Raw genomic sequence first — 11,950 nt, 5'->3', positions numbered from 1 at the left:
GATCATTGTCTTGTTGGAAGACAAATCTCCGTCCCAGTCTCAGGTCTTTTGCAGACTCCATCAGGTTTTCTTCCAGAATGGTCCTGTATTTGGCTCCATCCATCTTCCCATCAATTTTAACCATCTTCCCTGTCCCTGCTGAAGAAAAGCAGGCCCAAACCATGATGCTGCCACCACCATGTTTGACAGTGGGGATGGTGTGTTCAGGGTGATGAGCTGTGTTGCTTTTACGCCAAACATAACGTTTTGCATTGTTGCCAAAAAGTTCGATTTTGGTTTCATCTGACCAGAGCACCTTCTTCCACATGTTTGGTGTGTCTCCCAGGTGGCTTGTGGCAAACTGTAAACGACACTTTTTATGGATATCTTTAAGAAATGGCTTTCTTCTTGCCACTCTTCCATAAAGGCCAGATTTGTGCAGTATACGACTGATTGTTGTCCTATGGACAGAGTCTCCCACCTCAGCTGTAGATCTCTGCAGTTCATCCAGAGTGATCATGGGCCTCTTGGCTGCATCTCTGATCAGTCTTCTCCTTGTATGAGCTGAAAGTTTAGAGGGACGGCCAGGTCTTGGTAGATTTGCAGTGGTCTGATACTCCTTCCATTTCAATATTATCGCTTGCACAGTGCTCCTTGGGATGTTTAAAGCTTGGGAAATCTTTTTGTATCCAAATCCGGCTTTAAACTTCTCCACAACAGTATCTCGGACCTGCCTGGTGTGTTCCTTGTTCTTCATGATGCTCTCTGCGCTTTAAACGGACCTCTGAGACTATCACAGTGCAGGTGCATTTATACGGAGACTTGATTACACACAGGTGGATTCTATTTATCATCATTAGTCATTTAGGTCAACATTGGATCATTCAGAGATCCTCACTGAACTTCTGGAGAGAGTTTGCTGCACTGAAAGTAAAGGGGCTGAATAATTTTGCACGCCCAATTTTTCAGTTTTTTATTTGTTAAAAAAGTTTGAAATATCCAATAAATTTCGTTCCACTTCATGATTGTGTCCCACTTGTTGTTGATTCTTCACAAAAAATTACAGTTTCATATCTTTATGTTTGAAGCCTGAAATGTGGCAAAAGGTCGCAAAGTTCAAGGGGGCCGAATACTTTCGCAAGGCACTGTATATATGCGTGTGTGTGTGTGTGTGTGTGTGTGTATAATATATATATATATATATATATATATATATATATATATATATATATATATATATATATATATATATATATATAATATTATATATATATTAGTGTTTTTAATTCGTTTTATTATTGGTTTTACTTGTTTAGTTGTAATTTTATATAGTTTTTTAGCAAGCTAAACATGGCAACGTACGTGGAGAGCGACAATGGGAGTGATGAAGATTTCAAAGTTGGTTTGGAGAATTGATACCAGCGACAGTGATGCTGACTTATCACTCGGCGAGGATGTGGAGCCAAGAACAGCAGGGGACTGGGTGTTTATTACTGATCCCTACCATAATGCCAGTCCTCCATCATTTGATTTTGCACCTGTTTACATAGATGTGCACCCCGCCGTGGAACTTGAGAGTTTGTGTTCTCCATTGGAGTGCTTTTTGGCTTTTGTTCCTGAAAAGCTAATCATTTACTTTTGTGTACAAACAAAAGAGCATGCAGCTACTTTACAGGTAAGCCAGCTGCAAATGGGAAGGTGTTCAGTTTGAAATGGCAGTGCTGTGACGTAAATACTATCAAAACACAGTACTGGGTACAAGGCAATGAAGCAGACGTCTGCGGCAGCCAGATCCATCACAATGCCTGCGCAAAGTAGCCCTTTACACGCATTTGTGACTATCCCTCCAACACAAGGGAAGCAGAGACCGCAAAAAAGGTGCAGGGTCTGCTACAAAATGAAAACAAAAGAAAGGACACACGGAAAATGTGCAATGGTTGCGAAGGCAACCCCGGGTTCTGTTGTATTGAACATTTCAATAAATGGCACATGTTTTAATGTTTGATTTTTATTTGATACTGTTTACTGTCATTATTATTATTATTATTATTATTATTATTATTATTATTATTATTAGCAGCGTTTTAGTTTTCATTGTTCAAACAAATAAAATAAAAAAACAACTTGTTTTTCTCTCTATATTGAACATGGGTATGTAGTACACAGGAGCATAAAGGGTTAATGAAAAACAGTTTAGGTCATTTATTTGTGTTTTATTCATATGTTAACATTTTATAGCAATTGAAGGTTTGAAAATATTATTATTATTATTATTATTATTATTATTATTATTTTCAAAATCTGGTACCTGGGAAGGGGTTTCATTTTTACATCTGGAGTTGAAGTGGTTAATACTGCTTGATTAGAAACATCATGTTCAATTTGTACAGGAAACAAAGCTTCCCGTTTTTGGTGGTAAGTTTTTACAGATGTGTTTCTTGGTGTATATTAAGTGCTTTTATTCCCAACAGCACCAATTACCGTGTCCTCAAATTCTACTGGAATCCACGCTTCATTGAACACCACCTACAGATGTATGAGCGCGACCCAGGTGACCCTGACCAATGTTAATGTCACATTCAGTAATATGAGGGTGGAGGCTTACCTGCCAGCTTCTAACTTCAGCAAAGAAGGTATACAGGGATATTTTTTTTTATTTTTTTTTATGTGCATAGATAGTTTAACGAGGGGTAAAAGAGTCAGCCGCCTCTTATGGGGTGTATTTATTCTAAAATGTATGTATGAAGTTCTCCCTTGCTCTAATAGTGGAAGCACTTGTATAATCACTGAGTAAAACACATAAGCAAATCTAAATATTTATACAGCTTTGTTGTGAAGGGAATTTTGTGTTAAGGTTTTGAGTTAATAGAGAATGGCTTATCCAAGTGTAATGAAACTTGAAAAGAGTATTCTTTAGCAGAAGTTATTGATTCAGCAATGTATTGATTTTTCAACAAATGCTACAAAACAATATGATATGTATTCAAACAGCAAAGATATCACAATTTCAGTTTGTATTGGGGCTTATAATACATGTGTACATCACATACAGCAAGCCCTTGTGAATACAGTATTATAGATTGCATAATACCTGTGTACATCACATACAGCAAGCCCTTGTGAATACAGTATTATAGATTGCATAATACCTGTGTACATCACATACAGCAAGCCCTTGTGAATACAGTATTATAGATTGCATAATACCTGTGTACATCACATACAGCAAGCCCTTGTGAATACAGTATTATAGATTGCATAATACCTGTGTACATCACATACAGCAAGCCCTTGTGAATACAGTATTATAGATTGCATAATACCTGTGTACATCACATACAGCAAGCCCTTGTGAGTACAGTATTATAGATTGCATAATACCTGTGTACATCACATACAGCAAGCCCTTGTGAATACAGTATTATAGATTGCATCCAAACAGTTGACAATCAGGAATACAAGTGCAACTCTACGCTGACATAAAAGGACTCCAGGTTTTGGTGAAACCATTACTTTTATTGGCTAGTCTAGCTAGCATCTGTTCATAAGAGGCTGTTTCAATCCTGGAATCTATGCAGTCTATATTTTGAAGCAGTGGGGCTATTCCAATTACAGAGGACCAGCCTGGCTGCAGAGAATGCCCACCATGATCAAACTGAATTGGCTATTTGTCACTCCTGGAATCTTGGCTCTGTCTCCTAGGAGGCACAGTCTAGGTGAAGCTGGGGGAGTCTCTGCCAGCTATTTAGAACTTTATACCAGAATGGCAAGACCACTGGGCATTCCCATGTAGCATGCAAGGTGCCACCCTCACCCTGCATCTCCAGCACAAATTACTACTCTATACCTGCTCTGCTGAGCCTTTGTAGGGGTCCAGTAATATATATGTAGTATTTTGTATTGTATATATTTTCCTCTCGCCTCCCTAATATTAGCTCCAGAATTTGATGGAATGTTTAACTACGTCTCGTCATCAATTAGGCAGTTTAAATCTCTCTGCCAGATAGTTTTGAAGTTTCCACAATCCCCACTACACAGGGTATTCAATTTATTCTAGCATGCAGATACTGCACAAGATTCTCCTGCAAGTTCTGTAAAATACTGCTCAATCACTGATTTCTTTTTGTACCGGAGATGCAGGCCCAAGACAGCAGTGACACATTCCCTGAGTTGCAAATACCTCCAAAACGTTTCCCTACCAATAAAGTTATACTTGGTTATCAATTCCTGGTATGACCTAAACACCCCATCATTGTACAAGTCACCTAACACCCGTATTCCTTTATTAAGCCGTCGTTCCCAAACAAATGTTTTCCTATGTGAATTACAGGGTTGTACCATATGGGTGAGCTAGTTTGTTTAAATTGGGAGAAATTTGATGTACTTTTGTCTATCTGTTTTGAGTGTAACTTTTTGGGGGCCTGTTGCGATAAGACATGGGGCAAAAAGGGCAAGTCAATGACTTTCTATTTGAACCCAATCCAAGTGCACGCAAGTGCCACACCAGTGTCTAGCTAACATGGCCATTTCAAATGCTGTATTATATAGTTCTGTGTTAGGCAGAGCCAGACCTCCCCCTACACCTTGGTGCAAAACATGTTGCTATAGTAATTCTAGGTCTCTTTACCTGAATAAAGTACATTCAGTGAATGGGGCCAAAACCAAACCTACAGGGCAGACGAGAAATTTCCACTCAACCCTGTCAAAGGCCTTTTCTGTATTTAAGGAGATTGCGACAACAGGGGCAGATCTGGACTGATGATTCCACAGAAATGTAGCAGTCTTCTCAAATTGTCAGCAGACACTATTTTTAACAAAGCCAACCTGATCAGCATGTATAATACTTGGAAGGACACTTTCCAACCTCATAGCAGTAGCCAAAGTCAGTTATAGGTTCTTAATTATCTGATTTATTATGTATGTGCTGTCATGAAGATTCTTTTTCATGATATTGGTAGATCTATTTCTGTATTTGCATCCAGGGGACAATTAAGTTACTGAAATAATTGCTTAAATTTGCAATTCTAGTGAACCTTTTAAAGTTTAAAAGAATGTTCATAATAATGCATTTTATATCCATTCATTATCACATTATGTGCTTTCATTGCTTACCCTAAAATTGTTTGATTAATTTGCTGTAAATGAGTTTTACAAAAAGGTAGCTTCTCTACAATGAAAACCATTGGAAGTAACCTTTACTCTTCTATCCCTTGCTTATTTGATCTTCAGCATTAATGGCTTAAAACTAAAATTTGTTTTTCCCTCTCTTTCTGTTAGCCACTGTTTGCAATGCGGATATTAGCACTAGCACCCCAGCTCCAAAAACCACTCCGGTAACCACGGCAACCACCGCCCCCCCAGCACCAACCACGGCCCCGACAAATCCCACAGCAGGAACATACAATGTAACCATATCCAACGAGACGTGCCTGCTTGCTAAAATGGCTCTGCAGCTTAACATCACCTACCAGGTAGAGAAAAAAGGAGCTTTAATATAATCTGCTATTAAATAAAGTAACACTTTTGGAGGGTGCAAAAATACTGCTACCCTGAATGATAAATCTCCATTTATTTTGCACTGGATTTTATCGTCTGTTTATTAGGGGGAGGGGGGGTTCAGTAAAACCCTCCTAATAGTTAAAGTAAGACAGTAGTTTGGATCAGTGGTTCTCAAATTCCCAACCCACAACCACACTAGAAAATTTCCCAGGACCCACCCTCTCGGAGTCAGTGGGGATTATGTCATGTACTTTTTTTTTTTTTTTTTTTTAAATTTAGTCGTTGCCAATTTATTTATTTTTATTATTTTCTCCCCAATTTGAAATGCCCAATTATTTTTAGGCTCAGCTCACCGCTACCACCCCTGCGCTGACTTGGGAGGGGCGAAGATGAACACGCGCTGTCCTCCGAAGCGTGTGCCATCAGCCGCCCGCTTCTTTACACTCTGCAGACTCATTGTGCAGCTGCCTCAGAGCTACAGCGTCGGAGGACAACGCAGCTCTGGGCAGCTTACAGGCAAGCCCGCAGGCGCCCGGCCAGACTGCAGGGGTCGCTGGTGCGCGGTGAGCCGAGGACACCCTGGCCGACCTAACCCCTCCCTCCCGGGCGACACTCGGCCAATTGAGCGCCGCCCCCTGGGAGCTCCCGTCCACGGTCGGCTGTGGAATAGCCTGGACTCGAACTCGCGACGTCCAGGCTATAGAGCGCACCCTGCACTCTAGTGAGTCTTTTACTGGATGCGCCACTTGGGAGCTATGTCATGTACTTTTAATTCTACTTCTGTCAGTATTGTGAAATGTTAATGCAAGCATTAGTAGTCAAATTGTTTGACATTTTTTGTTAATCATATCATTGGCTTCTGTTTGCAGAACAAAACTACTGTTTTCAACATCAATCCTGTAACGACTGTAGCCAGCGGGGTCTGTGATACTAATATTTCAACACTGTTTCTGAGGGATGGCAGCACCAATTTGACTTTCGTGTTCATGCTTGTAAGTATTCCAGTGAATCATACTGTTGATTATGCTTATGTGCTTAATTATATAGTGCTGTATGATACGAAATCCACTTGACTTGAGGGGAGTGATGGAGCTTGTTTATTACTGCATCCTATTCTGTTTTAATTTATTATATTTGGTAAAACAAGAATAATAAAACTGCATAGCTAATCTTTGTGACAATTTCCTTCTGCTATCACATGTTTTACATCAATATAAAGGCCTTTTATATATTATAATAAAGTATCTTGGTTAGGGTATGTTAAATATAGCATACAATTGCTTAGAATCTTATTCGCATCTTCAAACTTTTCAGAATTAAAAACGTGTCTGTTCTTGTACATGTAGAGCAATAGAAGGCATCGTCGTGCTACTTTTCACACGAGTGTGGATCTGCATCAAATTTATATCTAACCCAAGTGGTTTTAATCACTCAACTTGCTTCGTTTACTGCTTAGCTGTCATTAAAATGTAATGTATTTTAAAGATTCTTTCTGAATCGTAAGAGTATCCTTTAGGTGGCAGGACTTGATAAAAGTTCAGATGCTGTACATCCTGACTTTTTTTCAAACTCTTTTCTTTCTAGAATGACACTAAGAAATTCTACTTGAGTGAAATTGCTGTTGCCACGTGTAAGTCTTGTTTTCTTAATAGTCTATTAAAGTTGCCAAGCATAATGTTCTTCTATTAATGAGAGATTTTATTTATTTATTTATTTTTCCTGATGTTCAGCTGATGGATTCATAGCCGACAATAAAAATCTGACCTACCTAAGAGGCACTCTTGGCAGATCCTACATGTGCAGCGCTGAACAAACCCTGACTGTCACCTCTGTGTTTTCTATCAATGCATTTCACCTGCAAGTTCAGCCTTTTGGTGTCAGCAGTGGCAAGTTTGGAACAGGTAAGATACACTGATAACTTCCAGGTTGGAAACAGGTGTAACTGCAGTTCTTTCTTGTATACCCGAGGTTGGTTTGAGTGCAGTGATCTGTACGTGAGCCGGCCTGCCTGGCTTGTTTTTTCCTCTTTTTAAACTATCTCCTAAGTGTTGCTGGACTTCTTACCTAAACTGCTTTGCGGGTGTTTTGAGCATTGGAATGTTTTTCTGATACCTACATAAATGATCCATTTGATGTAATAGTGTACCGAGTATTATGGTGTGTGTGGGTGTGAGAGCAGCGATACAGAATGTGTTGATATGGCCCTTGAAGATGGTGCGAGTACCAACACTTTTGCAATAAAACACAAACCTTGTGTTTTAATGCACATGACTGAACACCCTTGTATAGTGCCTTATCAAAAACCACCATAGTACAGAATACTATAATGCACAACCTGTGTGTAACGCACACAAATCTTTTAAATGTGAAAGGGTATATTCAAAGAATGATGTTGTGAACCTCAAGTTCTTCATACATCGGATACTTAATCAGTTATTTAGAATATCATGACCACCAATCATTGCCCCAACCCTACAGTGTCTATTGTAAGTTGTAGTTCTGTGTATTTTGTTGAATCCTAGTTCATACAATATGCATTTCCTTGACATTAACATTAAATAATCAACTGGCTACTATGAATGAATGGGCCCAGCATACAATAATAGCTGCCATATACGATTCTTGAAAATGATCTGTATAATTAAAAAAAAAAAAAAAAAAAAAAAAAAAAAATGAAAATCTCAATGTGTTTCCTGAGCTTTGGTAGGACAGTCATTCCTAGACGGCATTAAAAAGAATTTTCCAAACCACAAACTTAACTAGGTAGTGCAAGTTGTGGGCTGAGGCAAGGTAGAAAAACTTAATGTAAACTTAAGGTAGATGCACAAGCAGTATTGATGCAGCAGCTCCACCTGTAAAGTAAAACCCAAACCTCCTGTTGCTTCTGGAAAGGTGTGAAAACTGGCTGAACACACTACATTGCAGCATTGTCTGATCCCCTAAACCTGAAAGAAGCCTTTCATCTGTCCTTGCTTTGCTGTTTCTTCACTGAATGTTGGCTCACCCAGTTACGACCTACAATTTTAAAATAGAAATGTGTTACTAAATAGTTTTTTTTTCAGTGTAATAATTCCTTGTGTGTCTTTTCAGCGGAGGAGTGTCAACTGGATGAGGACAACATGCTGATTCCTATAATAGTGGGTGCAGCCCTGGCTGGACTGGTCCTGATAGTTCTGATTGCTTATCTCATTGGCAGAAAGAGAAGTCATGCTGGATATCAAACCATCTAATTCAGCGCAAAGATAAAGTGATGTTGCCTCATGTTTATCTACCACTATTACTAACAAAGCTTTCGCAAGAAGTGGGTACAAGATCCAAAATCATAAGTGAGCTTATAATTGGTTTACCGGTAATAATCTGCTTCTTGACAAGTGCTTTCTGCTGTTATGTATTTGAAGTCTGTAGTATTGTCCTTTACTAAGTTAGAGGATTGTACTGAAATTCTTTTTAAATATAGCTTTTGGACACTTTTCTCTTTTTTTTAAGATAATTCTAACTCTGCATTAAGGTAACCTTTTTTTTTTTTTTTTCTTTATGTAGAGATTTTTTTCCCCCACGTAAGTCTTGCTTCCTATCTGTGGTTTTGTAAATGACAATACTGCATGTGCTTATGAGTCAGTAACCATTCAAAATTAATTCTGTTAAACTAACTGACAATGTTTAATATTAATTACAAAAAGGTAATCAATTGCGTTCCTGCTAAAAAAAAAAAAAAAAAAAAAAAATTAGACAAGCGCACTTACTTTTAATTTGTATATTGAACAGAGGATATAAAATTGGCAAAACATTAATAGTAGGGTAACAATGCAATATTTCTATTCATGCCTTGGAACTGCTCGTTGCATAAAATATAATGCTTATTTTGGGGGGGGTTTACCCTTGTTAGAAGCTTAATTAGGGAGTAGTTTCTATTTAACAGTTACAACTTGTGTCTTCCTTTTCTTTGTTCTAAAAGCAGAATGTTCTTTTTTCCTGGTTAAGTTTTGGGGAATTCTTTGTTTCGGTAGATGTGGTGTACAGTGTCATTTCTCTGATATCCGCTGATCATCTTGCTGTGGTAAAGCTTGTTGGGGTTGTTCAACATGTTTTGGGGGATTTGGCTCTTCTGGTCTATGCATTGCCTATAACAATGCTAATAAAGGAGATTGCATTCAAAAAAATAAATACATTTGTTTACAAGGAGCCAGGATGCTCTGGGAGAAAAAAGGGAACCTTTTCTCAATCTGATAAAATTATTTAAAAAAGACATTTCATTGATTTTATTCCTGTCTACCTGTATTTGTGGTAGCTAAGTACATAAGGAATAAATTGTAAATGCTGACAAACTCCATTTCTATCCATGCTTTGAGTTTTTACATATGGATTAAGCCACACAACGATTTGATATAAACTAGGCCATCTAAGTGCTGTTCTACTACTACAGTATAATGCATGTAAATAAAAACCAGAACTCTGGGGTCTGTAAGAGAATGATGACATATCTCTACCCTTGTTTTTAACACATACAAGTTATACAACTCTTGTTATCTGACTAAGTTCAGTACTTTAGATACAATATTGGCACACAAAGAAAATCAATAAATGATTTGCATCCTAATGAAGTATTTGATATACAGTGTGATGATGTATTGTCTCGTATGTGCAGTAGTTTGGTTTGGTGATGCAGTTTCTCAATCCCCACCCCCCTTCTTGAAGCTGTACAGGGCTGCTTTACAGTTCTGCCCTTTTACTGCACTAACCCATGCTTGGATGTGTTCCTGTAGTGCTGATTTTTAATTTTTTTTTTTTTTTATTAGCAATTAGGGAAACATTTAAACAGCTGCCTCACATGGTGAATACACAACTACAGTATGGAAAAAATCATCTTATCTAAGAAATGTCTGGGATTTTGTAAATTAAAATGTTTCCTATTTGTGCTTTCTAGGGTTCTGTTTTCAAAGGGGTTCATATATCTGTCTACCTTTGCTTTCTATAGTTGGGCTTTTCTTATTTTGCTTTTAATAAATAAGGTATTGACTACTGTCTGAGGGTTGCACAGTGCTAAGTACCTGATCTTGTTTATAAAGTGTTGCTTTATAAAGTGAATAGTTCTGTCATTACTGAACAGCAGTTGGCACCATAAATAACACCGGTACTCTGCTATAAAGTTTTGTGCAGAGAGCCTGTTGTATCCTAGAATAATTGTGCACTTAACAGGCTTGGTGTAACAACAAAAAATAAGTTGCTATTGGTTACAGCAGCACACCTTGTCCTGGAATTCGGTCCCCGCCTACAGCACAATCTGTGTTGTGTTTTTTCACAAACAAACTGTAGTGAAGCAATGTGGAGAACAGGTATAGAGCCTGAGTTCATGTTGAAGCATGGTGGATCTAGCCTGTTTTAATTCTTGCAGTAAATATTTCATGTGACTAGTGTTTTTTGTTTTTCTATTATAAGGCTAAGCTTAAAATGAGTTGCATTTTTCTTAATTAACCCTTGATTTGCTGTATGTCTAGGATGCAGTGATGCAATGATCCCAGAGCTGTTCTCCTTGCTTGTGTTTATACACTGTAACTTTTGTTGTTTTAAAAAGAGAAACTGTGTGAAACTTGGCACAAGTAAATAAATACATCCTTTTACAGGTGGTAACCACATGTTGTGTATGTGTGTTTATTTTCAATTGTTAATCCATCAAGTGGAGAAAACAACTAGATTACAGTAATCTCCTTTTTGTATTATTTGGCTGCCTTTTAAATAGTATGCTTAACTAAATATTTGCATCACGATCAGGACGTCTCTAAACTGGATCTTTGTTTATTTGTAGCACCCCATGGTTACTGTATTGCCACTGCTATACTAAATTTAAATAGACAGATTGAACGTATACTGTAGGACAGCAAGGAAACAGACTTTAGTCTACATTGAAAGACAACATTCAGAGGTCATGTACTACACCAGGGATTTTCTTTTAGAGCAAAAAAAAGAGGTAAGTGTCACAAATGAATACTGTATTTACTTATTTTCCAGCAGATTGATTTGGAACAGTGATTAAACCGATTGAAATATCAGAGGTGATTTACCAGAGATTAGGAACCTCGCCTCAGATTCATTTTCTAATAACTATTAGTCCATTAAAATATGAAGATGTATGGTTCTTTTAAATATGGCAAATATGATTATAAAAAATAACATACATTAGTTGAATAGTTGTAGCATTACTCTAAATATAGGTTATAACTCTGACATGTATGCGTGGGCGCCTTAAATAATGTTCCAAAATCAATGGTCAAATAAATGTTTCCTATGCTTGCAAAAACTAATAATTAAAAAGATTGTCAGACTAGGAAACCTAAAAGAACCAAGAGGTTTTCTATGAACCTTGGTAGGAAGACTGGTTGGTAGCAAGCCATGGTAAAGCATTTGCTAAAGCTTCTGCATTTGCTGATTTAACCATTGGTGTCCTGTACACTTTAAAAAAAAAAACAACACACGG

General features: G+C 37.8%; 1 protein-coding gene across 1 annotated transcript in view; it reads left to right on the top strand.

Moving 5' to 3' along the window:
• LOC117405960 (lysosome-associated membrane glycoprotein 1-like) overlaps positions 1-11,111 on the top strand; it is a 25,164-nt gene extending 14,053 nt beyond the window's left edge. Inside the window, exons 4-9 of the mRNA XM_034009535.3 lie at positions 2,451-2,612; positions 5,257-5,450; positions 6,348-6,470; positions 7,063-7,108; positions 7,209-7,379; positions 8,569-11,111. Of these exons, the coding sequence (XP_033865426.1) occupies positions 2,451-2,612; positions 5,257-5,450; positions 6,348-6,470; positions 7,063-7,108; positions 7,209-7,379; positions 8,569-8,708 (836 nt within the window). The 3' untranslated portion in view covers positions 8,709-11,111. The remainder of the gene's footprint in view (positions 1-2,450; positions 2,613-5,256; positions 5,451-6,347; positions 6,471-7,062; positions 7,109-7,208; positions 7,380-8,568) is intronic.
• Positions 11,112-11,950: the final 839 nt, after the last annotated feature.

Source organism: Acipenser ruthenus, chromosome 9 (assembly GCF_902713425.1).
Source record: "Acipenser ruthenus chromosome 9, fAciRut3.2 maternal haplotype, whole genome shotgun sequence".
In the NCBI taxonomy this organism is placed as follows: domain Eukaryota; kingdom Metazoa; phylum Chordata; class Actinopteri; order Acipenseriformes; family Acipenseridae; genus Acipenser; species Acipenser ruthenus.
This window is presented reverse-complemented; position numbering and strand designations above follow the sequence as displayed.